The sequence below is a fragment of the Rhipicephalus microplus genome, chromosome X, assembly GCF_043290135.1.
Source record: "Rhipicephalus microplus isolate Deutch F79 chromosome X, USDA_Rmic, whole genome shotgun sequence".
NCBI classification, from domain to species: domain Eukaryota; kingdom Metazoa; phylum Arthropoda; class Arachnida; order Ixodida; family Ixodidae; genus Rhipicephalus; species Rhipicephalus microplus.
Genome location: NC_134710.1, coordinates 254,914,118 through 254,941,555, shown reverse-complemented (window position 1 = coordinate 254,941,555; position 27,438 = coordinate 254,914,118). Strand labels below are relative to the sequence as shown.

The following is a 27,438-nucleotide window of genomic DNA, read 5'->3' as shown; positions in this document are numbered from 1 at the left end:
GGGAATCCAGTTAGTTACCCTTAATACCAGCAGTTATCCTGTCTACGCGCTACATGCCCGGCCCATGTCCATTTCTTCTTGATTTCAGCTATAATATCCTTAACCACCGTTTGTTCCCCAATCCACTCTGCTCTCTTGTCTCTTAAGGTTACACCTACCATTTTTCTTTCCATTGCTCGCTGCGTCGTCCTCAATTTAAGCTGAACACTCTTTGTAAGTCTTCTGGTTTCTGCTCCGTAGCTAAGTACCGGCAAGATACAGCTGTTATATACCTTCCTCTTGAGAGATAGTGGCAATCTACCTGTCCTAATTTGAGAGTGCTTGCCAAATGTGCTCCACCCCATTCTTATACTTCTAGTTACTTCAATCTCGTGGTTTGGCTCCACGGTTATTACCAGCCCTAAGTAGACATAGTCCTTTACAACTTCAAGTGCACTATTACCTATCTCGAAGCGCTGCTCTTTTCCAAGGTTGTTGTACATTACTTTCATTTTCTGCAGATTAATTTTAAGACCCACCTTTCTGCTCTCCCTGTCTAACTCCGTAATCATGAGTTGCAGTTCGTCCCCTGAGTTACTCAGCAATGCAATGTCATCGACGAAGTGCAGGTTACTAAGGTAGTCCCCATTAACTATTATGCCTAACTTTTCCCATTCTACGCCTCTGAAAACCTCTTGTAAGCACGCGGTAAGTAGCATTGGGGAGATTGTGTCCCTCTGCCTTACACCCTTCTTGATTGGTATTATGTTGCTTTCTTTATGAAGCACTATGGTAGCAGTTGGTCCTCTGTAGATTTCTTCCAGGATGTTTATATATACCTCATCGATACCCTGATTCCGCAGTGCCTGCACGATGGCCGATATTTGTACTGAATCAAACGCCTTCTCGTAATCTATGAAGGCTATGTATAGTGGTTATACATAGCCTTCATATATAGTGTATAGTGGTTTGTGTATATATGTTTGTATATATGTTTATATATGTGTATATATCTATATATGTGTGTATATGTATATATGTGTATATATGTTTGTATATAGTGTATAGTGTATATAGTGTATAGTGATTCATGTATAGTGGTTTCGAATCCCGGCTGCGGCGGCTGCATTTCCGATGGAGGCGGAAATGTTGTAGGCCCGTGTGCTCAGATTTGGGTGCACGTTTAAAAACCCCAGGTGGTTGAAATTTCCGGAGCCCTCCACTACGACGACTCTCATAATCATATGGTGGTTTTGGGACGTTAAACCCCACATATCAATCAATCATTATGTATAGTGGTTGGTTATATTATGAGCATTTCTCTATTACCTGATTGATAGTATGAATGAGGTCGATTGTTGAGTAGCCAGTTCGAAAATCCTGCTTGTTCCTTTGGTTGATTGAATTCTAATGTTTTCTTTACTCTGTTAGCAATTACCTCTGTAAATAGCTTGTATACTACAGAGAGCAAGCTGATCGGCCTGTAATTCTTCAAGTCCTTGTCATCTCCTTTCTTATGTATTAAGATGATGTTAGGGTTCTTCCAAGACTCTGGTACTCTTCCCGTCAGGAGACACCTCGTAAACAGGGTGGCTAGTTTTTCTAACACAATCTGTCCTCCATCTTTCAGCAAATCTGATGTTACCTGATCCTCATTAGCAGCTTTGCCTCTTTGCATGCTCTCCAAAGCTTTTCTGACTTCTATCATACTGGTGGGGTGTCACCTGAGTTACTGCTAGTTCTTATAGTATTAAAGTCGTGGTTGTTCTGGCTACTGTACAGATCTCTGTAAAACTCCTCCGCTATTTTAACTATTCTATCCATATTGGTAGTATTTTGCCTTCTTTGTCCCTTAGTGAATACATCCAATTTTCGCCTATCCCAAGTTTTCTCTTCACTGCTTTGACGCTTCCTTCGTTTTTCAGAGCGTGTTCAATTCTCTCCATGTTATACCTTCTTACATCGCACACCTTACGCCTATTAATCAACTTTGAAAGCTCTGCCAGTTCTATTTTGTCTGTTGTACTTGAGACTTTCATGATTTGACGCTTCCTAATAAGATTCTTCGTTTCCTGGGAAAGCTTGCCAGTGTACTGTCTAATTACCCTACCTCCAAGTTCCACTGCACACTCCGTAATGATACTCGTCAGATTATCATTCATTGTATCTACACTAAGGGTGGTTTCCTCACTAAGAGCCGAGTACCTGTTCTGGAGCGAGGCCCTGAATTCCTGTACTTTCCCTCTCAGTGCTAGCTCATTGATTGGCTTCTTGTGTATCAGTTTCTGCCGTTCCTTCTTCAAGTCTAGGTGAACTCGAGCTATCGTGCATAGGCAGCGATGCATCGTGCATAGGCAGCGATTCATCGTGCATATGCAGTGATGGTGGTTAGAGCATCCGCCTCGCATGCAAAAGGTCCGTGGTTCAAATCCCGGTGCCGCACAGTTCCCAATCGGATCAAAAAAAAAAAAAAAAGTACGCGTGGTGATGGAACTGCATTAAGAAGCCTGGGGTGCGGCCTCACCGGTAACTACCGCCGGGAACGCACTCCCTCACCAGAAGAAGGATTGGCCTCCCTGGTGCAGTATCTGGCCACTACCTCCCACATGCATACGTTGAATAACTCACGGCCTTCAGTCCCCAGTAGCTGCGAAGCAACTGACCACGGCGGCGGTCAGATCTGCAATGCAGCAGAGGGTGCTAAGAATCTCTGGATCCGGACAGGCCGCCATTGGAACCTGAACTTCGCAACGTTTAACGCTAGAACCTTATCTAGTGAGGGAAGTCTAGCTGTACTGATCGAGGAGCTAGAGGGTGTTAAATGGTATATAATAGGGCTCAGTGAGGTTAGGAGGACAGATGAGGCTTACACGGTGTTATAGAATGGGCACGTCCTTTGCTATAGGGGCTTGGCTGACAGAAGAGAACTGGGAGTAGGGTTCCTAATTCAGAGAAACATAGCTGGCAACATAGAGGAATATTATAGCAATAATGAAAAGCTGGTAGGTATTGTAACTAAACTGAAGAAAAGATACAAGATGCAGGTGGTACAGGCTTACGCACCTACATCCAGCCATGATGACGCTTCAGTTGAAAGCTTCTATGAAGACGTGGAATCGGCAATGAGTAAGGTAAAAACACAGTATACTATACTGATGGGAGACTTTAATGCAAAGGTAGGGAGGAAGCAGGCTGGAGACCAGGCAGTAGGGGATTATGGCATCGGTACTAGAAACGCCAGAGGAGAGCTACTAGTAGAATTCGCAGAACGCAATAATTTACGGATTTTGAATACCTTCTACCAAAAACTAGGAAACCGCAAGCGGAGATGGAGGAGCCTTAATGGCGAAAGTAAGAACGAAATAGACTTTATAATGAGTGCACACCCAGGCATCGTACATAATGTGGAAGTGGTTGGCAAGGTACGATGCAGTAACCATAGAAAATGACACAAGGCGTGTCTATTCAGAATCTATATCAACACTGATGCATATAGCATCGACTAAGATGGGGGACAGCATGCACAACCGACAAACCATCCCACTTCGTTGTTGTCTTCTAATCGCTGATATGTCAGCTGCGTAGCATTACCCCCCCCCCAGGTGGTTTAAAGTGCCTTCTCTGTGCACATTAATTATGGTCTTCAAAAGGCTGGTGGTAGGGTTTTAGCCTGCTGACGTGCACAACATCACTGGGTGTGGTTGCAGGTAGGGTTGTGGTCTCAGATGCTGGATTGATCTCATGGGTGACGTCTGTTACCTGGCGGATGATACGGTAAGAACCAATGTAGCGAGACAACTTCTGTGATAAGCCAATTCGACAAACTGGGCACCACAGGAGAACGAGAGAACTTGGTGAAAAGTGAACATCGATGCGCTAGCTGTCTTAGTCTTGGATGGCTTTCTGGGTGGCTTGCAAAGCAGAATGTCTAGAGCGGGCGATGCGTGGTCGGCAAGAGCAGTAGCGTCACATGCATATTCGGTTGACGACGTTGTAGTGGTTGGAAGTAGGGTGTCGAGGGGTAACGTTGGATAGCCATAGAGCAAATGAAAGGGTGAATAACCAGTGGTGTCGTGGCGGGAAGAATGTACGCGAAGGTCACGTGAGGTAGCGCCAGGTCTGTCATGGTGGTCGGAGGACACATACATCGCGAGCATGTCCGTAAGGGTGCGATTTAGGCGTTCGGTAAGGCCATTTGTTTGCAGATGGTAGGAAGTAGTCAACTTGTGCTGCGCCGAGGAAGAGCGCTGAAGATCCTCGATTACTCGGGACAAAAATCCGTGGCTGCGATCCGTGAGTTATTGGCAAGGAGCGCCATGGTGTAAGGTGACATCCTGGAGCAAAAAGTCCGCAACGTCAGTAGGGGTGCTGGTGGGGAGCGCTCAAGTGATGGCATACCTAGTCACGTAGTCTATAGCAATGGCGACCAACTTGTTGCCCGATTTCGACTCGTGAAAAGAACCGAGAACTATACCAACACAGAAGAAAGGTTCGGTTGGGATGGGTATCGGTTGAAAAAGTCCAGCCAGGGGCGTAGTAGGTCGCTTCCTACATTGGCATTTATCGCAGGAGAACGCGTAACTGCGAATGGACCTGGCGAGACCGCGCCAAAAGAAGTGGCGACGAGCACGGTCATATGTCCGAGATACACCCAAATGGCCAGCAGTTGGTTCATCATGGAGCTCATGGAGCACGGTTGAACGCAAACGTTCCGGCACGATACGAAGGAGCTCAGGGCCGTCTGGCTGGAGGCTATGATGGTGCAGCATGCCATTCAGGAGGACATACATGTGAAGCGACGCGTCGTTGAGAGCAGATTCGAGATGGTCAATAAGTTGTCGTAGGGAAGCATCACGACGTTCATCACCAAGCTGAAGAAACTGAGACATTGATATGACGCTGAGGCTAGGCTCGATGTCTGATTCATTGCCCGCAGGGGCGCCTGCGCAAGTAGGCGTTTAGTGTGTAGCGACACCACGGACCAGAGCTGACGGGGGAGTTTCTACTCCCTCCCACGCCTAGCCGTGCGTGGCTTTGCCGTGTCCGGGGAAAAGGGGATCCTGGGGGTTGAGCTGACGCTGGGTGATTGTACCTTTAAGGCCCCCCGGCAGAGGCAACACACCCTTTGGCCCTGGCTTCACGTAGACGGCACCCCTGGGCTGACCCACCCGGGGGAAATCCGCAGTCCCCTCTTCCTATCTCTCTCTCCCTACATCTTCGTCTTTTGTTCACACTTTACATCTTTCCTGTATTCTCCTCACTTCATTTCACTTCCAATTTTTCCTGGCGGCAAGGGTTAACCTAGTGTAAATATCCAACCTTGGGTAGATATATTGGGTTATAGCGGCCATGTACGGCTGGCGCCTGCGCCTCCTTCGCGTCTCGCAGCGTCCCCTTGTTGGGCTCGGTGGTGGGTGGCTGGCATGGCCGCCGAATAAGCTATCAAATTTATGGGAACCCCTAGCCCTCTTACAACTAATCGCCCCTCGAAGAGGTGGCGCACCGAAGCAATTTTTGAATTTGTTTCAAACAAAAAAGATAACTTCCCCAAGTACCACATTATCCACTGTGAAAGTACAGAAAAGAAAGCTAGAAGTATTTCACCTTTCCTTGTGTCCAAATGTCTCATAGAAACGCTGGGCGCAGGCTACAAGGCCACAAAGACCGCCAGTGGTGACCTGTTACTTGAAATAAAAGACAACGCACAGTAACAAAGACTACATAAACTCGCAGCATTTGGGGATCAGCCTATCACAATCACACCGCATCGAACCATGAACGCAGTGAAGGGTGTTGTATCAGACGGAGACCTGATGGACCTCTCTGATGATGAACTTCTAACAGGCTGGAAAGAGGAAAACGTCATTCAGGTGCAGCGTATCAAAATAAGAAGAGAAAATAAGGAAATCCCAACGAAGCACATCATACTAACTTTCGCATCTAGCACCCTCCCCACTGAAATAGCAACAAGATATCTTAAACTGCCAGTTAGACCATACATACCCAACCCGCGGTGTTGCTTTAAGTGTCAGAGGTTCGGGCACGGATCCCAGAGCTGCCGAGGACAGCTTACCTGCGCGAAATGCGGCACCAAAGGTCATACCGCTGACGATGACTGTCAGCTAAAAGTGCACTGCGCAAACTGTGAGGGTGACCATCCTGCATATTCCAGGTCATGCGTGGCCTGGAAAATGGAAAAAGAAATTAATACAAAGTTTAAATTGAACATAAGCTTCCGTGAAGCGTGGCAGCGCGTTTCCCCGCATTTTGCTGGGAACACATCGTATGCCGAAGTGGTGCGAGGGGGGTCGGCAGCACTTCGGTTTTCGGCAATGCCTTGGACCACGCCCAGCGTGCCGAGGCAAACGCCACAAGCCCCCATGGGGGGAGCAGCCTCGGCTGCCCCACCTTCCTTCAATACAGCCCCACCGAAGGCCCCTGTGAACCTTGGCAGCAGCCAGGGCACCACACAAACTAAAGAGGTCCCCTCGACCTCCAGCCCGGTGGGGTTTAAGGCTCCGTCTGTCACGACGAAGCCTACAACGAAAACAACATTATCTGTCGTCTCTCCTGAGGCAATGGACACATCAACTGCACCGGCGCAGACTGCGCCAAAGGAGCGGCGGGGTTCCCTCGACCGCTTTAAAAAAGACAAAACGGTAATTACAGGGCTTTCTAAAGGCTCTGTAAGATAAGTCACTTCTCTCTTTAGACACCAGCCACACTCATTTCGTACACACAGCACTTCTTTACTTCCATAATGGAGACACAAATTATACAATGGAACGTCAGAGGACTACTTTGAAACCTCGACGATGTCCAAGAACTTCTACACAAACATTCTCCAAAAGTGCTGTGTGTACAGGAAACACACTTAAAATCCAAGAATACAAATTTTTTGCGTCAATATGTTGTCTTCCGAAAGGACAGAGATGGTGCTGTGGCGTCATCTGATGGTGTAGCCATTATAGTTAACCGAGGAGTAGCATGCAGTCATGTACCACTACTAACATCCCTAGAGGGAGTGGCTGTTCGAGCAGTTCTATTTAATAAGCTCGTCACCATCTGCTCTCTATACATACCGTCACAACACCACCTGGAAAAACACGATTTCCAGTCTTTAATAGATGAGTTACCAGAACCTTATTTGGTTCTAGGGGACCTGAATGCGCACAGCGGTTTATGGGGTGACTGTCGATGTGATGCACGAGGTCGTCTCATTGAACAGTTCCTCTTTTCATCAGGTGCTTGTCTGTTGAATAGAAAAAAGGCAACATATTATAACCTTGCAAACAATACTTACCCCTCCATAGACCTCAGTATCGCATCTCCTTCACTTGTACCATTACTTCAGTGGAAAGTCATAAATAATCCATACGGAAGTGACCATTTTCCTTTAGTTTTGAGTACACCAATAACATATGAATGTCCTCCATATGTTCCCAAATGGCTGGTGAACAAAGCCGACTGGGAACAATTTCAAAAGATTACACACCTAAGTTGGACCGACATATGCGGATTAGGCATAGATGAAGCTTTGCAGTACTTCACGGCTTTTTTTACTGACGCAGCAGCCAAGTGCATTCCACAAACATCTGGACTGCCCGGCAAACGACACGTCCCATGGTGGAACACTGAGTGTCAGAATGCACGAAAGGAACAGAACAGGGCATGGAGGTTGCTGCGCAACTCGCCGACAGCGGGAAACCTTGAGAGCTTTAAGAAAATAAAATCTCGAGGCAGGAGAACGCGTCGGCAGGCCAGAAGAGAAAGCTGGCACAAGTTTTTATCAGGGATAAATTCATATACACAAGAGGCTAAAGTCTGGGACATGGTTCGTAGGGTAGCAGGAAGACAAGTACACTCACTCCCACTCGTTAAACACACAGGGTGACAGCCTGGAAGATGAGGCGAACTTCTTCGGTGCACACTACGAGCAAGTGTCTAGCTCGGCACACTATACTGAAGTTTTACAAAGATATAAAGCAAGGATAGAAAAACAGAAACTAGAATATAAGTGCAAAAAACACGAGGCATACAACCAACCTTTCAACTTAGCTGAGCTACAAACATCGCTAAACTCTAGCAGTAATTCTGCACCAGGCTACGACCGTGTCACGTATGAAATGTTGAAAAACCTGCCGCTCAAAACGCGAAAAACTTTACTCTCTCTATACAATGCTATCTGGCTTTCTGGCACCATCCCTGCTTTCTGGAAAGAGGCTATTGTTATCCCTATTTTGAAACAGGGCAAGGAACCTTCCTCAGTTTCAAGTTATAGGCCCATTGCACTAACCAGCTGCCTTTGTAAACTTTTTGAAAAAATGATAAACCGCCGACTTTTACATTTCCTTGAAACACACAATCTGCTCGACCAGTTCCAGTGTGGGTTTCGAGAGGGTAGATCCACCACCGACCATTTGGTGCGTATTGAGGCACAGATCCGAGACGCTTTTGTCCACAAACAATACTTCCTCTCAGTGTTTCTTGATATCGAGAAGGCTTACGACACAACATGGCGTTTTGGGATATTAAGAGACTTGTCTCACCTGGGTGTGCGCGGTAGAATGCTTTCCATAATCGAGAGTTACTTGTCCAATCGAAAATTCCGCGTCCGTGTGGGCAGTACTCTCTCCCAAACATTTGTGCGAGAAACGGGAGTACCGCAAGGTGGTGTACTTAGTTGTACACTTTTTATTATTAAAATGAATTCCTTGCACCTGTCCATCCCCCGCAACATGTTCTATTCCACATATGTCGATGACGTTCAGCTTAGCTTTAAGTCATGCAACCTAGCAATGTGTGAGCGGCAGGTTCAGTTAGGTTTAAACGAGCTCTCCAAATGGGCAGAGGAAAACGGATTCCGGCTGAACCCAGAAAAAAGCACGTGTGTCTTGTTCTCCCGAAAGAGAGGCGTGCACTCAGAACCTGACATTGAACTGAACGGTCAATGTCTGTCTGTCAATGCGGAGCATAAATTCTTATGCTTAATCTTGGACAACAAGTTGACATTCGTACCACACATCAAGTATTTAAAAACAAAATGTTTAAAAGCCATGAGTGTTATAAAAGTGTTGTCACGTACTACGTGGGGTAGTGACAGGCAATGCCTCATGAACCTGTATAGAAGCCTCATTCGCACCCGCTTAGATTATGGGGCCGTTGTCTATCAGTCTGCTACTCAAAGTTTCTTGAAGATGCTGGACCCCGTGCACCATTTGGGCATCCGCCTTTCTACGGGTGCTTTTCGCATCAGCCCCGTAGAAAGCCTTTATGTTGAGTCAAATGAGTGGTCGCTTCATCTGCAGAGAACTTACATGTCCTTCGTTTATTTCCTTAAGGTAAAAGCAGACAAGAAGCACCCCTCATACTCTACTATTAATGATTTCTCGAGCTCAATTCTGTTTCAAAACAGGCCTTCGATGAGGCAGCCCTTCTCAGTTCGCCTGAAGAGTCTAGCTGAGGAAACTGGAGTCTCACTTGAACATAGTTTAATGGCTCCTGTAGCATACCCGCCACCGTGGCAATAGCAGACTATAGACTGCGATGTGTCTTTTCTAGAAGTTACAAAACATGCGCCTATTGCCCATATCCGAACATATTTCCTAGAACTTCAACACAAATACACACGTCCTGAGTTCTTTTACAGATGCCTCTAAGACCAACTCCTCTGTGTCCTACGCTGCTGTTGGCCCTTCCTTTTCGGGTGCTGGCCCTCTACATCCAGGCACAAGTATCTTCACAGCGGAAGCTTACGCGATACTTGTGGCAGCTAAACACATCAAATAATTACAAATACAAAAAGCAGTAATTTATACAGACTCCCTCAGTGTGGTAACGGCTTTGCACAGTCTTAAAAAACAAAAAAACCCTGTCCTTGTCTCACTTTACTCCATTTTTTGCACACTCTACACACTCAACCAACATGTTGTAGTGTGCTGGGTGCCAGGGCACCGTGAGATCCAAGGCAACGTGAGGGCGGATCAGCTCGCTGCATCCGTCCACAAAAACACTGCCCCTACACCCATATCAATCCCGGTCCTTGATCTGAAGCCGTCTCTCAAACGAAACCTCGGGGACTACTGGCAGAGCAAGTGGGATAAACACACACAAAACAAACTACACGTTATCAAGCCACACCTTGGCCATTGGCCACCAGTATCAAAATCTCGTCTAACACAGGTAACACTAACAAGACTCAGGATAGGACTCACATACACGACACACACACATCTTTTGTCCGGTGGTGATCCACCACTTTGTGACAATTGTGGGGAGGCATTGACAGTTCTTCACGTTTTAATCCAATGTAAACAGTTAGACACTCTAAGAAGGCACTTTCCATTACCCTACCGACAACATATACCATTACACCCCGCAATGTTTGTCAGTAGGGAACCACTTTTCACCCATAAATCATTGTTAGCTTTTTTAAGAGATGTCAATTTTACTATGTAATATACCCAGGCATTGTGTAGCGTGACCTCTCAAGAGATATTGCTGCTGCAGTGATTACATTTGAAAGCACTTGCCTCGCAGCCCTTGGACACAAGGGCGCTGATGAGGCACGTGTGCTAGTGCCAAATATTTTTACATGTTTTTATTATCAAAATCTTTGTCACCCCTTTTAATATGCATATCACGCCACTGTCATGATCTTAATACTTATGTTTTTACCCGCATTATCGCGAGGAATTTTAAGGCCCCTATACAGCCACGCAACATATCATTGTCTCATCTCTACTCATCGAAATGGCGCTCTTTGGCCATCAATTGGCCCTTGCGCCACAAAGCACCACACATCATCATCATTTCTGATTCATTGGGCTGATCAACAGGGTAGCGGAATAAGCAGTCGGCTTCCAAATGGAGATGTCCAAGCTTGTAAGCAACCGAGTAGGAATGTTTTTGTAGGTCTAACGCCCAACGGCCAAGTCATCCAGTGCGTCGTTCCTTCAGAGAAGAAAGCCAACACAGCGCATGTTGATCTGTGATGACACTTAAAGGGCGGCCATACAAGTAAGGACGGAATTTCGAAACCGCCCAGACAAGAGCGAGACATTCCCATTCTGTTATAGAGTTATTGCATTCAGACTTTGGAAGGAGATGGCTTGCATACGCAATTACACGGTCATTGCCCCACTGAATTTGTGCCAAAACTGCACCAATGCCGTGCCTACTCGCATCTGGCGCACTTCTGTAGGAGCATCAGGGTCGAAATGTGCAAGAGTAGGGGGTGTCATTAGAGGGGTGATTAGCTGAGAGAAGGCATCAGCTTGAAGAGGGCCCCAACGAAATAGAACGTCTTGTTTGAGAAGGTCTGTGAGTGGCCGTGCGAGTGCTGCGAAGCTTTTCACGAACAGGCGAAAGTAGGAGCAGAGGTCCACGAAACTGCGAACATCATTGGCAGAACGTGGAACTGGGAAGTTCGTTACAGCGCATACTTTCGCCGGGTCTGTTCGTACGCCGGCAGTGTCAACAAGGTGACCCAACACTGTAATCTGACGAAGACCGAAATGGCACTTCGAGGAATTGAGCTGCAGGCCTGCCCGTCGGAATATGGTTAGAATGGTGTAAAGGCGTTCAAGGTGGGTCGCGAAGGTAGGTCAGAAGATGATCACGTCGTCCAGGTAACACAAACATGTCGACCATTTAAATCCTTGAAGGAGTGTGTCCATCATTCTCTCGAAGGTCGCTGGAGCATTTCAGAGATCGAAGGGCATGACCTTGAATTGGTAAAGATCGTTTGGGGTAACGAAGGTGGTCTCCTCTCGATCCATGTCATCTACAGCAATTTGCCAGTAGCCAGAACGAAGGTCGAGAGATGAAAAAAAGGTGGCGCCATGGAGGCAATCGAGGCCATCGTCAATGAGTGGTAGAGGGCACACGTCTTTTTTGGTAATTTTGGTGAGGTGGCGATATTCAATGCACAAACGCCATGAGTCTTCTTTCTTCTTTACTAATACCATGGGAGATTCCCAAGGGCTCGATGATGGTTCGATTAAGTTTTTCGTAAGCATTTTGGCCTTTTATTTTTAAATCACTTCTTGCTCGGGCGCTGACACACGGTACGGCTGATGTTGAATGAGCGCAGTGTCACCATTGTTGATTCGGTGAGTGACAATCTTAGCCTGGCCCAAGGGACGATCATGTATGTCGAAAATGTCGCTGTACGAGGTTAAAACCTGGCAGAGAGCGTCGGCCTGATGAGGTGAAATGTCCGATCCAATCATGTTTCGAAAGATAGCATCGTCCGAGCTGAGTGATCGTGAGACTGCACTTCGATCAGGAGCAGATACTGGGATAACGCTGACATCGTCGTCTGCTTTGGCAGTTAGCTCAGCTAGAGACATCTGGCAGGGCAAGACTTGAGGGCTGAAGCCAAAGTTAAGGAGCAGAAAAAACGCACAGTTATCCACTATGGTCGTGATGGTATGGGGCACAGTAACACTGCATGTCAGTAATCGACGTAACGATGTAATCACCATCAATAACAGGAGGGGCTGATGACAGACGTGTACGCGACTGCTCGAAATGGCAGGCGAGCGAAAATGGTTGGGCTTAAGCGGCTGGTGGGCTTTGCAGAGTAGTCGGCAAAGATTGGAAGATTGAGGCTGAGGGTACTAGAACAGTCACGTGTGCCGAAAAGAAATCAAGGCCAAGTATGAGGTCATGAGGGAAACAAGCTAGCACGGCAAAAAGGACCACGGCATGATGACCGGCAATGCTGAAACGAGCAGTGCACATTCTGATTTCTGGTACAGTACAGTCATCACCAACACGTATTGCCTGCGTCGTAGACGGCGTCATAATATTTTGCAAGCGGGGGCGTATCGAAGCGCTCATAATAGATAGATGCGCACCTGTGTAAATGAGGGCAGTCACAGGAATTTGGTCGACTTGTACTTCAAGCAGGCTATGGTGCATGGGAAGCGTCAATAAAGGATTTGCGGCAGTCATTAGTATTGCAGCTTCACCTCCACAAGCTGCAATATCTAGTTTCCCTGCTGCAATTGACCAGAGAAGCTCGACAAAGCGCCGAGGTAGCGAAGAGCGGGATTGGCGGCGACGGGCAGCGGGAGTAGCGGCCACCGGACGAAGGGGCGTCAGTGTAGTGGCGACGAGGCAAAGGGTGGTCAGTGGGAGGCTCATAAGATGACAACAAATATAAATAGGAAGGTGCGGCGGCTGAACGTTAAGGGGTCTTGGGGTGCATGTGCGAAGGCGTAGAGAAGGACTGGCGTGGTTGGTTTGACCGACGGCAGCGGCAATAGCAAGAAACGTGCCCAGGCTAGTGGCAGAAAAAACAAATAGGCCGGTCTTCGGGTGTTCGCCATTCCAAAAGGTTGTGGAAGGGCATTGTAAAAGGTAAACTGCGTGCATGTCTTGGGAAGTAAGGCGAGACTTCAGGGCAAGCCGAGTGACATGCTGATAGAAGGCCGAGGTTTGCAAACTCCTGCCTCACCACAGCTTGTATGAACGCCACTGATGGCTGAGGAGGAGCCAGACAGGCGGCTTCGATTTCCCGACGAACAATGCGTGTGACGTCATACATGGGGGACTGGCAGGTGGGTTCGCACGATGAGGTTGCGGCCGTGTTAGGCAGGCGAGTGAATCACTTAGTAATGCGGCGCCTCTTGGCTTCTTCAAATTGCTGGCACTCTTTAATTATGGCGTCGACAGTGGCAACGTTGTTGTATACGAGAAGATTAAAGACGTCATGTGCTGTTCCTTTCAGCACATGGGCCACTTTCTCAGACTCACTCATGTGCCTGTCAATCTGGTGGCATAGGGCGATGACGTTGTGAATGTACACGACGTACGACTCAGTCGTAGTCTGTGGACGAGCCGCCATTTGATTCCTCGCAGCGATCTGCCGTCCAACAGTGTCGCCAAAAAGGTCGCGAATCTTCTCTTTTAAGGAATCCCAGCTTGTAATCTCTGCTTCATCCATCTCGAACTACACCCGCGGTGGGCCATCGAGGTAGAAAAGCACATTGGCAAGCATAAGAGTCGAGTCCCACCTATAGCTTGCACTGACCCGTTCGTAACAGTTGCTCCATTTGTCGATGTCAGCGCCATCCTGACCGGAAAATACACCGGGATGACGAGCAGGAGGTAGAACGACGTACGTAGAAGTCATGTAAGGGACCGGTGGAGAAGATGGTTGTTCAACCTGTGACATGGTTGGACCTATGATGATGCGGCCATTGCAGAGCTTCGTGATGAAAACAGGGAAGTACCCAGCCCCTCCACCACAAAGAGGCTTGTCTATTTAGAATCTATATTGGCACTGATGCGTATAGCATCAACTAAGATGGACAGCATGCACAACCGACAGACACAGACCATCCCACTTCGTTGTTGTCTTCTGATCGCTGATATGTCAGCTAGGTAGCAATATTACCCTCACATTGATTCATTTTTTTTCAGTTTAAAAGCTTGTTATAACAACTTATATGCTCTTTATATAGTAAATTTTAACTTGACATATTTTATGGGCTATCACTCGCATTCTACCGAAAGTCAAATCCTGCTGCTATTCAAGGTCTCTTCCATTTCTTCTGAGGAAAAAAAAAAGGCATTTGCACAAGGCTTGTTTCAATTTTAAAAATATTGTACAGGTTAGTTTGGTAATGACAAAAATGCCTCTTTTTCTTTATAATATGCGATGAAGAGTTTTCAAGTCATGAAGGGTTTTCAAGGTATTTTTTATTTTACATAACATGTTTTCTATTGTATGATTTCATGAAGTGGCCCCGCTGCGGTGGTCTAGTGGCTAAGGTACTCGGCTACTGAGCCGCAGGTAGCGGGATCGAATCCCGGCTGCGGCAGCTGCATTTCCGATAGAGGCGGAAATGTTGTAGGCCCATGTGCTGAGATTTGGGTGCACGTTAAAGAACTCCAGGTGGTCAAAATTTCCGGCGCCCTCCACTACGGCGTCTCTCAATCATATGGTGGTTTTGGGACGTTAAACCCCACATATCAATAAATCAATTTCATGAAGTGTTTGTATACGTTTTTGTTGTCTGGAAGTACTTGTAAGATGTGAAACTATTTTGCTCTGTTTGAATTTAGTTATGTACATGCTGATGCTTTATTGTTGTACATGTATCAAAACCTTGTGTATGGATGCTGAATATGCAAAGGAGTAAAAGGCCCTGTCAGGCCACATGGCCTTTAGCTCTTGCTCCTCTTTCTGTAAAACCAAATAAATAATAAAATGAAAAAAAGATGTATATACTATTCGAATTCAATGCAAAATGATTCGATCAAAATCACTATTCGCTTCGAACCTAAAATTCATCATCTTCACAAGCCTACTCTATAGCATTGTGCAATGAAGATTGTGGTCAGAAGTGTATAACCATAGGAGACTTTTAAAAAGTTTAGTCATTAAGCTTGTGTAAATCTTAAACTCGTAGCCTATTTGGCATTCTGAAATGGAAAAGTTGGCACGGATTTGGCCAGAGTGCTGAATCGTGCTCGGCATTGCACACTAGTCTGATAGCTACACAGAAATGTGCGCTGTCGCTGTCACTTAGCAGCAAGAACAAAGGGCTCTACAGAAATCTGCGTCATGCTTGAGCACAGCTTTTCAATGCAATTTGTGTGCACGAGTGCAAAATTAGCTACTCAGAATGACAGATTTGTATATGACTATCTGGGGTGATTATAGCAATATGTTTATATCAAAGACATTTGAAATTTCTGTAAAATGTTTCAAGCCACAAATTAACTGTGTTCTTCAACTTTCCCAGCTGACAAAGAAGCTCATGTGCGCTCTGAAGACTTTGGTCGAGACCTATCATCAGTGCAAACATTGCTTACAAAACAGGTATGCTACCCATTTTCAGTGCAGCATTGTAGTGTCCAAAGCTAAAACAAAAATGTGCTGTTGTTCAATAGTGCAGCACGTCTGAACTTAACAATGTGAAAAAAAAATAATTGTTGCGGAAGTCTAGCATGCGCTCAGGCATGAGCATTCTGGCACGGTTTCATTATAATGTTAAGGGCACTCATGGAGAGGATTCAATCCTTTTTCTTCTAAGGCTGGGCCATGTTGCACTGCTTTCAATGCTAGATCAACACTTCTGGGAATTGAGCCTCATCCTCAGTTTATCTTGTGGCGCTGCATTAAAGACTCTGCTGCATTTTGCGGCATTTACTCATTGTAATGCACAATAATTTTAAAAAGCATGGCCACAAACCTGTGCACTTCGTTGAGGACAGATCGATTGAGCATCATTTTTATCCCATAAAGCACTAATAAGCTGAGCGTTGGTGGAGTTCTGGGCCTAGCTGTTGGCCGCATCGTCCCCCCCGGTTACAAAAGTGATAGACACACAGCTTCTGCCAGCAATGCAGATAGACGAAGGAGTTCAACTATCTAAGTCACATTTGGCCTAGAAGCAAGCACATGATGTTTCAAGTTACTGCTCATCGAAGTCATATGGCATTTGACACACTTGCAGCAGCACAAGTATGCATTGTAAAAAGTTAATGTGAGAGCTTCAGATGTTCTCTGTATTGCTTTTGAAGAATTCCACAACACAATGTGGTAATGAAGAAGCGCAGCCATGTATCAACTAACGAATGCTTGGAAGCACTGGAGTAGTGGCATGCGAGCATTTGTCTATTTTATATTTAGTGTGTTTTGTGCACTTGTGTTCTTTCTCAAAAAGAATGAGGCAGGTTTTAGCAAAGAGTTAATGTTTTATTCTGGGGGTTATTTGAGATAACGTACAACAAAAAGCTGATATTTTGCCAATTTAAGCAAGAACAAAATATAAAGCTGTGTAATAAAGTCTATTAATTAGTGCTTAGTCGTGAAAAAAATACATGTATCTACACACAAGCAGTACTACTAATGAAACAACAGGTAGAACTTGAGAAATTTTTGGATCAAGTTTGCTGGGACAGTCGGTATATAGTACTATATGTAAGCAAAGTTAGCTAGGTTGTTAGTGTAATCATATGTGCTGTGTGTTCACTATAAAAATTGAACATTTGATTCTCTCTCCTTCAGGAAACCTTTGATGCTGGCTTGGGAGCCTTTGAACAAGAAGGCATTCAAAGTATAACACAGCTCAAAGACCAACTTGTGGCTGCTAATCATGATCAGACAGCAGCCATAATGAGGAGACACGATGATGTTCTTACACGGTAGGTATTGGAACAAAATAGTTCGAATAAAATAAAAGTGAAACAGATACAATTTAAGGGGGTATGCGGCTTTTTAGCGGCTAGCAGTTTTGCGCGTTGGCATTCAAAAATGTGCAGCATTTTTTTGTCATCGTCGGTACACATTTCGCACATCGTCACTGAACGCCGCCGGCAAGTGCGTCACGCGCCGGATGCACAGTCCATGCGGCCGCGCACTTCATGGTCATATGTAGGACTGTCAATAAGCTTTTGCGATGCAATTTAGACGTGCTTGGAGCCATGCTTGGTATCGCCGCGAGCGTTTGTGAATTTTTCGTGACAATGAAAGCCTCTTAGAGTACCGTTTCCGTGACTGGCTGTATGATGATGCGTTTCACGGCTAGAGTGGCAAAAAGTATGTTTGAAGCAGGGGCACGAGTTTTATATGCTTGACTCTCGTCATGAAATAAACTGCAAAAAAAATTTCTGTGCCACCTGTTTTCTGCCCATAACTGTTAGTCATTTAGAAAGAAGGCATAGGCTGTCATGGTGTGAGCCATTTTTCTTATGCAGTAAACTTCTCTGTATAATAAAATGTCCAGTGATTATTTGTTATCAACAAGTACCTAATTACACCAATGACAGCTTGAACACAAGAAAAGTAATTATTTCAGTATTTGGCCATGTTCAATTAAAATCTATTCTGTCATTCCTACTATCACACCACTTAGTTTGAAATCCATACTTATTCTTTTTAGATGAAAAAGAAAAAGGTTATAAAAAATATAGGCAACAAAGGCACACTGGGCAGAAGCCAGATGCCTGAGAAGTCAAATGTCACCAGACAAACCTAAGATCACAATTTTTAGGTGTTTTATTAGAGACTTGAAGAGAAGGTGAAACTTCAAACGCAGTTTTCTCAATACTGTTTTTTTTTTTTTTTGTCATTATGCTCAGTTCGTGGAGCAGATATCTCGGCAACCACTGCACAGATTTTGATTCCATTTGTTTTGTAACGCTCCTTGAACTGTGCTTCAGGGGGCTACGATCTTAGATTTTCATTTGACTCCCTAAAGAATTTTTCGTAGTGTTTTTTGTTTCTAGTGCAAGTGTGCTCATTGCAGTGTCATTGGAGAAAATGTTAACTACAAAATTTAGTCTCAAAGAAATTATTCTGAAAACACTGCCCCCTTCAGCATACACTTGGCTGTGCATTCAGTAATTACCAACTAGCCCCGCCGTGGTGGTCTAGTAGCTAAGGTGCTGCTGACCCGCAGGTCGCGTGATCGAATCCCGGCTGCTGCGGCTGCATTTCCGATGGAGGCGGAAATGTTGTAGGCCCGTGTGCTCAGATTTGGGTGCACGTTAAAGAACCCCAGGTGGTCGAATTTCCGGAGCCCTCCACTACGGCGTCTCTCATAATCATATGGTGGTTGTGGGACGTTAAACTCCACATATCAACCAAATCAGTAATTACCAACTATTTTTGTCATTTTATAAATCTGCCAGCTCCTCCACGAGGTTTAATGAAGAAATAATTTGTATCTCATTAAGTTTTTGTGTTATCGCCTCGAAATGTTCATGGAAGCTCTGCGAGGCCATTTTTAGTGTCTGTGCCAATTTTCATCGACATCCAACAAGAAACAAAGTTCGTTTTGGAAGGCACGTCCCCCCTTATTTATTCAGCTATCTTTAATACCTTTACACAAGTGTGTTTCCTTTGTGTCCATACCCACACCCATGAAAATGGAGTTCTATTCGTGTATGATACACATTTGAGCACACTACGCAGTTTGCTATTTTTGTTGTTTGTGTATTATGACACACTTTCAACTTTAATGGTTAAATAAGGCACGATCAGCAATTCCATGCCAGTTTTTGTAATTGATACCATTGTTAATTTGTGCAAGTTTTAGCTCCTTAGCGAGTGCTCAACAAGTGTTACATACTGTAAAAAATACTGGAATATAAATGGTTCACTGACTTTTAGATCAATACATGGTAGAACGTCGTAGAACATACAGATACTGGTCAAGAGAGCAGTAACCAAAGGTGCAGTAACCATTGATGCAGTAACTGCATCAATGCTCCTTTACTTGATGAATCTGCAAATGTTTTCATTTTATATGGAATCATTATGCAAATAGCAGTTAGCCATTGTGTGACTGATTAGTGCTTGAGATGAGAGACCCTAATGAATTCAAATGGGGGCTAAGTAGCTTGCACACTTTCATATCCACAGTCTTTAATTCAGGTCATATCGATGTACTTTCGGCTCAAACATGTACATCAGAGCCAACATTGTCTTTTAAAACCAGATTTGTCGTGGCATGACATGGATATCTCTAGCATTTTTTTTACGCATAGAAGTCTCTATACAAAATAGTTATAATAAATAAAAATTGATGTCGCATTTGAATTCATGAGTACTGTACATATTTTGCAATGGGGCCATTGCAAAAGACCCCTGTCTGAATTGTGCCTTCCACTTCCACGCTTGCTTCCAAGCTGTCTTTCTAGAAAGTTGCTGCATGACGGCACAATGTTGCGATTAAATGTGGTCAGTGGGTTTCATCACAATACTTCAGCAAAAGCTTGTTAATTTGGATTTCACTCATTAATTTGCATTCAGTTTAATGCAATTGAACAAAGTATAGATTTGCCATTACCAAAGAATGCATCCAAATTATGCAATATTCTGAATTAATTAGTGTTGAATTGATGAGCTTTTACTGTATATGGGCTGCAGTAGGATCCCTTTTACTATACTAATGTCATCTTTATGCCATCATGCATACATTTCACCGAAAAGTCTGGTGAGGAGTGTGTATTCATGCTCTTTTCAGTTATGATCAAAGCGCCATTGTTCAATGTTATCTTCAGTACATGTAGAGTAACCTTGCAAACCAAATTTTCAGCTGGAATAATTTACTGGCAGCATCCAATGCCCGTAAACTTCGTCTGCTGCACATGCTGGATCAGTTCAAGCAAGTGAGTTCATCTGTGCTATGCTCACTTAGTTTGCTTACGGGTTGTGATTATGGATTTTCAGTAATGTCAAACATGCTTTTCTCCACCCATCTCCCCATGCAGATTGAAGACCTGTTCCTCACATTCGCTAAGAAAGCATCTGCTTTCAATAGCTGGTTTGAGAATGCCGAGGAAGACTTGACTGACCCGGTGCGGTGCAACTCGGTGGAAGAAATTCGTGCCTTGCGAGAGGCTCATGCACAGTTTCAGAACTCTTTGGGCTCAGCACAAGCAGATTTTGAAGCCCTCGCTGCCTTGGACCGAAAAATAAAAAGCTTCAATGTTGGACCAAACCCATACACATGGTTCACTATGGAGGCCTTGGAGGATACATGGCGCAACCTGCAAAAAATAATCAAGGTGCAGTTTAAATGTCTCACAACTTGTTTCATGCTTTCCAGTCCAAAGCTTCTATTAATGCTGTGAACTAAGAAGCAAAAACTGGAGAATGCTCATTTATAATTTATTGTGAACATGATGTATTCCATTCCAAATGCCTGGATGCATACTTGTGTAGTATTACATATGTCATTTAAGTTATAAAACTGCACCTGTCCATGCTGAACTAGCTAAATTACTGTTCGAAGCACAATAAAGTGAAGCACTAAGTTGGTTTTGGGAATCAATTTTTCAAGCTTTGAGAATTTTACTGTTGCCAAATTTGCAGTAATGAATTTGTAAATGCAATACTAAAGGTCAAATTAATTTTCAGATTTCACTTGAAAACCTTGGCTACTGAATATCAGCACCTGCAATGTAGGCCTGTTGAAATCTACAGGCGATGGTTGGGACTTTTTGTTTGAATTCAATAAGAGCAAACTGAAACGTGCTTTGCACTGAAACAGAGATAGTAGTATAATCACATTTGCTTCATACACACTTGAATGCTTATTTTTCATTCCATGCAGGAACGTGATATAGAGCTTTCCAAGGAAGCCCAGCGCCAGGAAGACAATGACCACCTCCGTAGAGAGTTTGCCAAGCATGCTAATGCTCTACACCAGTGGTTGACAGACACACGGTAGGTGTTTGTGAACATTTTGTGCCGAATGCTTTTTTCCCATTGCAAGTCTCTAATGTATGTACGTTTTATTTTACATGGTTTGACAATACACAGGATGTGGCTGTTAGATGGGTAAGTTTCGTTTCAAAATCACCATTTTAAGGTTGAATGCTTTTTTTCGGCTATGCAGTCATATTGACATGTGATTAAATTTAAGGTATAAGTTGGTTATTGCATTGATTTGCAGTTGGGTATAGGCAGTATTTTTTTAAAATATTGTTTAAGAACACTTGTGTAATTTTAACTTAATGAGTCATTGTAGGATTGTGTATGTGCCTTCCTTTTGCCAAGCTGTTTAACTAAACATTATGTTGTTCCCTACAATTTTTTAAAGTATATTTCGTGTATTTTTTAAGTTTAGCCCTTACTTTTAACTCTGAAAGCTACCCTGCATCTATTTCTTAATATTTTGATTTGCTGTGCAGTTATGTTTGAAGATGTAGGTGGCTTTCGTTTTTATAACTAGCACACACTTATGTTTATTAGTAGTATATTTTTAACATAGTGCAGTTCACATGTTATACGTTTATTTTATGCTTTTTCTAAGAAGGCATTTGTACCACCTCTTGTAGGTCCTCAATGATGGAAGGATCCGGTTCACTGGAAGCACAATTGGAAGCAACAAAGGTACGATGTTGAGTACAAACTAGCAGTTAAAAGGCTCCATAGACTGTTACTGGTCAAGTAGCGTATTAGCAGAAAAAAAAAAAAGAAAATGTTGGGGCGGCTGTGCACTGGTAGTGTGAACACTAGGAAAACAGTGGATCTGGTGGTGTTCCCCCTTCCCCTTACTTTTTTTTCCCAATTCCTTGCTAAACTATACATGGCTATGCTATGCTTTGCTCTATTTTCTCCTCACTACCTTTCCTGCCCACACAAGGCTACGCTATGCTTTACCCTCTCCCATCATCATTTCCCTCCTCACCTTCACTTCGCTTTCGAACCCTTTGCTATTGAGACGCTATACCCGGCTCAGTTGCTATGTTTCACCCTCTTCCACTCATTTTCCTCTTCACCCACACTTCCCTTTCCCACCAGCAACACATTCATATGGTTCTCATAAATGCTTGTTCTCAGTAGTGGGACTCGCCGAATTCCGGTGGCAGATACCACCAGAGTTTTTTGTATGATCCATGCAGACAAACAAAAAGCTTGCAGCGTCGCTGTAAAAATAGTTCTTCTGGAACCCGTTGCAGTTGAAAAAAATTGACTGATGTGGTCAGCAGGAACTTAATATAGCAGTGGGTTGCATAGTTTCCCTGGGTTCTTTCAGCGTAAAGCTGCCGAGGTTCGTGGAAAACGTGGAGACCTCAAGCGTATCGAGGATCTGGGGGCTCTGCTTGAGGAGCAGCTTATTCTGGACAACCGGTACACAGAGCATGGTACGGTCGGTCTGGCCCAGCAGTGGGACCAGCTTGACCAGCTTGGAATGCGCATGCAGCACAACCTCGAGCAGCAAATACAAGCAAGGTGCGTGCAGTCATGCAGACTTGGTGGGTGGCAGAACTGTTGTGAAAAAGCATTAGAATTTTCTAAGCTTTTCTTTGTTTGTTGAGCTTAGCATGTCTTGCAAAAATTGCTTAATGATTCAAATGAGGCAAGTCATTCACCCTTCTTCTCATATGAACATGCCTTTCTTTCTCCTTCTCATTTGTTTAGAAACCAGAGTGGTGTCACAGAAGATGCCCTCAAGGAATTCAGCATGATGTTCAAGTGAGTGGCTTTTTTTTTTTTTCACTGTTCCGATTTCTATGTGGTTATGTAGTTTAGTACTGCAGACATTTCGCACTGCCATTTGCAAGTGTCGTGGGCATTTGACACTGCTTGTTTTTAAGCACAGCATTCCTACTCTGATTTCTTTTTTACCTTTTTATAATTTAATCAAACAACAATAGTTCTACATAGCTTTGTGGAATTTCATGTATAAAACCCTTGTTTAACTGAAATACAAATTAGTTCTGCTACTGACAGTTTAAAGTGTGAATTGCTTTGTATGTGCTGATTTAGGTGCATGTTGAAGAAAACCACCAAGTGGCCGAAAATTATCCAAAGCTTTCTACTATTCACAACTCCAAAAAACGCTCCATGTACTGGCAACACAGGTCGAAAAAACGTATAGCTGTGCTTAACAGGGTAAACGCAGCACTTCCACTTGGTGCTGTGCTAAGGTTTCTTGATTGTGGTGTCAGATCATGTGGCGTCAGAACTACCTTCCGCCTCTTCGAAGGCGGAAGGTAGTTGGCCGCGGACCGCTTCATTCTCACTGGCATAAAGGATTTTACTCGTCAAATAGCAGAAATAGTGGCACTGTGCACGCTAACATCGAGCCTCTTTGGGGAACTGCATCAGATTCATTTCAAGTTGAAGAATATGTCTAGCGAGCCCAAGGTTGAAGAAGGAAGGCTCATGTGTAGTGGGCCTCTCCCGAATATGGTAGCACTATTGCACTGCATTGCTACACTACTATAGGCAAGGCCCTAACAGTTTTCGAGGTAACTACGCTGCGATTTGTGCTGTCGATTGTATGTATCCCATTGAGTTTTGTTGTCTCGTCAAAAGCTAAATACGCATGCCATTCAATTGATTTTAGAACAGAGCTATGCCTGGTCAGTGTATCTTGAGATAATGCAAGTCATACTTTCAATTGTAATAGGAGAGCTCCTTTTTTTTCGTTTGCGATCATGTTATGAAATTTCTAATAAATCAGGTCATCTGCTTCCGAATACTCGCTTGTTTGTGTTGGCGGTAGGTGATATTCAAAGAAAATATATGCACGCACATCACGCTACGAATGCACGGACATGATATTGTCACTGGGTCGTGACTTCAACGAAGGAAGCAAACTGTTAGTCGAAGACAAAACTGTTAGTCGAAGACGAAACTGTTTCTTTAGCTGAGCTTGTGGCTGGGGAACGGAAAGTCAGATTGCAGCGTACACACTGGCAGTGATAGTGGCAAACACAGCGTCGGCCGGCAATTAACTCGCAAGCGGTGAAGCGCCTCGGCGCGCGATACATGTGTCTTCAAATATTCGAGCGTTATCAGTAGTGGCCACGTAGGTTCCAGAATTGAATGTAATGTTTGCATAGTGCATTTAATTATCACAAAATGATCTACTACAGTCCTGAAGCTTCTCGAACACTGCAGGCGCGGTTTATATGAATAAGTACTTAGTGTATCGCGGGGATAACAAAACTTGAGTAAGGAATGTGGCAAAATCTATACCCACAACATACTTAGACTACGCACGTGTGACTCTCACGCGCACGTTTGAGGGCATATATATATACAAACTCAATGTCGTAAGTGTTCGGGGAGAAGCATTACAGCAGCTTAATTTGAGAATGGGGGGCACTATGACTTGCATAGAGAACAAGCGCATGCGAAAAATGCACTCGCACACGTAACGCAACAAGTTTCCTATAGCGCTTGCTTATATAAAAGAAACTATACTCTGCGCTTAGTGAAGCCCAAATTTGGATAATAAAGTACACATGATAAATAATGGCGTATTGACTGAAGAGAATTGAGTTGTCCTGTGCGAATTGATTCAAACAAAGTACCGTATGCACAATGCACAAGTCTCTAATGCACAAGTCTCTGATTTGCGCCGTTCTCTGTCGTGCGTCGTCTGAATCCTTAATTTAGAAAGTGATTGATTGATATGTTGCCATCTTTACACCGTGATGCCACGCATTGTGGCACACTTCAATAGTCTTTGGACATCGCTTTCTGCTCTTTTGAGCTCGCGCTTGTAGCATGGTGAAAATAAAAGAACTTTGCGGCGGCTTCGCACCGTGGTAACTTATCTCCTTTTAAGGTTGACCCTGTTAGCGCTGCTTCCAGGTGCGGCCGCTAGGTGGCCAGCGCTTAGTTAAAGTCTCAAATACATCCCCAAGAGACAGGAAACATGCAGAGTCACACCTTATTCACAAGTTCAACACACTCCAACCAGTAGGTATAAAGGTTTCTAAAGGGGCTCTTGAATCCGTTCGGTATGGCATGTACACAAATAAAGCCAATGTGAGTTAAGCTTGTAATCTAGAAATTTCAAATTCAGCATTAACTTCTGACAACCAGGGTTCAGTGACACGTATACAGCTTCACCTCCTCACTGCTTGCTTATTTTCTTTTTATTCCCGAAAACCTGTTCCTTCTTCACTAGCACAATTCGTCACAGCACTCCCCCTCCCTTCGCGCTCCCAATGTTGCCCTTTTCTCCTCCTTTGTTAGAATGGAGGATAGGGTGCAAAGCGTAGACAGTAGACACTGTAGCAATAAAAAATCAGTTCTGTTCTAGCCTTGAATAAGAGGAGTCCGCTTGCCAAAATGTCGACTCGACACAGCGCCTATTACGAATTTTTTAAAGTCAAGTATGTTTGTGTCCCCTTGTTTGTCCTTCATTCATTTTTTCACTGTCGGTGTCTTAACTACAAAACTGTTGGACACTACGTTTTCTTTTTTTGCCTACTTGAGTGCAATTTTAGCAGAAATGACAACATACCAACTCTCAGTGATACATATGTCAGTGGAGTCGGTGAATTGGGAGCTATACGAGTGAGATGAGGTGAGGCATCTGCAAAACATGGGAGGAAAAAAAAGTCTTAGCGCGGCATTTGTTTGACTTTAGAGCACCTCACAAATAATGTCACTGAACATGTAATGTCTGATATTTTAAGGAAGCACAAAATGTTTTTTCTTTTCACAGCCCACCCCTTCCTGATGAGATATGATTGTTTAACCCCTTAACTGCTTTGGACGAGCAGAGCTTGTCCTATCTAAACTTTCACCAAACTGCTTAGGACGAGGAAAACTCATCGTAGCAGAATAGGTACTTCCCTATAATTCAGTAACTGCTCTGGTGATGATGGTGATGACAGTTAAGACGCAAACATTGCGAGTGCCCACGAGTGAAGCCGCTTTGCGTTATTCCGTTTTTTCAAATTTTCCATGCAGCCCCGAAGCTTCCCAAATGAAATACCTCAAGGGTGCTTACCCCCGTATTCTAGAACATCCCTTCACTCTATGCTTCACCTTCACTTGAGAAAGCCGATGGGAGCACCGTCTCTAGTCACGACAAGTCACTGCACATCAGCGGTAATCTGCTGCGATTCACGAGTAGCGCAGCGCCATTTGCCGCCGAGCAGCGGCGCAGTGCTCAACTCTGTCGAGTGAGGGGTAAAAGTCGAGTCGAGGAGCGTTTGTGAATACGGGGGTTAGCTTACACAAGTGAAGAAAGATGTAGCGTCTGTAACTGTTTGGTTTGTAAGAATTTTAAATTTTATTAGCAGCAGGCAGCTCATTTTCTATGTATTGTTCAGAAATAAACTTTATTCTGTTGATTTGACTGCAAGTATGTAGAGAAAACATTTTTTCAACAAAGACTAGCTACTCTTTAGTACAATCGGATTCAAAATCAGCAATATAAAAAAAATAGGCCCATTTTGACTGGAAATTAAAAAAAAAATGATAATTAGGCAGTTAAGGGGTTAAATGAGACTTCGAAGCAGTGACTAACAGTTTTTTGGGAAGTGCAACTTTTAAAGTTAGAATGTTATCTTTTTCAATTTTTGTCACCACCCCATAGAAATTCAAGGAAAAGTTTTCTATTTTGTTGTATCCTGAAAGAAAGCTTGATACCGTATTTACTCGCATAATCCTTGCACTTCTTTTTTTGGCGGAAAACCGATGCAAAGTTGGGAGGTGCGAGAATTACGCGGGGAAAACTTTCGACGAAAACGTACAGAGTGAAAAAGAAAACGAAGTGGCCACATCAGGATTCTCACACCAGCAACTAACAACTAGCTTTGATAAGTACTAATTAAAGCTTATCTCAACAATAAAAGCACACGTTCAACACAAGGCAAGATTTATTTGAGACACAAAAAGTGCAAGCAAATAGGCGAGAATTAGAATACCATACTCAAAGCTTGTGGGTGTTGCAGACGTAGCGGTAGCGTTCGTCGCTCAACAGGAGCCCTCAAAAGGTAAGCATAGGACGCCAGTATTGGGCTGATGGCTATATAACAGAATCGTCCGCAGTTTCCTTCTGAAGAAATAAAGTTTACCATCGATCCCAGTTTTAGGCACACGGCAGGCCCAACGAGTCTTGGTGGCTTTCAGCTGCCCTCACCAGTAGAGGACACAAAATTCGTAGACTCCCTGTTGCCGTTGTTTAGTGCATGATCTATCACTTTCAACTTGAAAGCAGCCGTGTAGTT

The 27,438-nt window shown here is 44.2% G+C and overlaps 1 protein-coding gene across 4 annotated transcripts in view; it reads left to right on the top strand.

The window, feature by feature from the left end:
• alpha-Spec (alpha spectrin) overlaps positions 1-27,438 on the top strand; it is a 173,566-nt gene that overhangs the window by 136,390 nt on the left and 9,738 nt on the right. For 3 of the 4 annotated variants that reach the window (XM_037414135.2, XM_037414132.2, XM_037414133.2), the window contains 9 exons: positions 15,741-15,817; positions 17,009-17,145; positions 20,043-20,115; positions 20,218-20,514; positions 21,063-21,175; positions 21,272-21,289; positions 21,790-21,844; positions 22,491-22,687; positions 22,877-22,930. In XM_037414135.2, coding sequence (XP_037270032.1) covers positions 15,741-15,817; positions 17,009-17,145; positions 20,043-20,115; positions 20,218-20,514; positions 21,063-21,175; positions 21,272-21,289; positions 21,790-21,844; positions 22,491-22,687; positions 22,877-22,930 — 1,021 coding nt within the window. Of the gene's footprint in view, positions 1-15,740; positions 15,818-17,008; positions 17,146-20,042; positions 20,116-20,217; positions 20,515-21,062; positions 21,176-21,271; positions 21,290-21,789; positions 21,845-22,490; positions 22,688-22,876; positions 22,935-27,438 lie in introns of those variants that run through there. The other variant, XM_075878951.1, reaches the window with a different exon arrangement.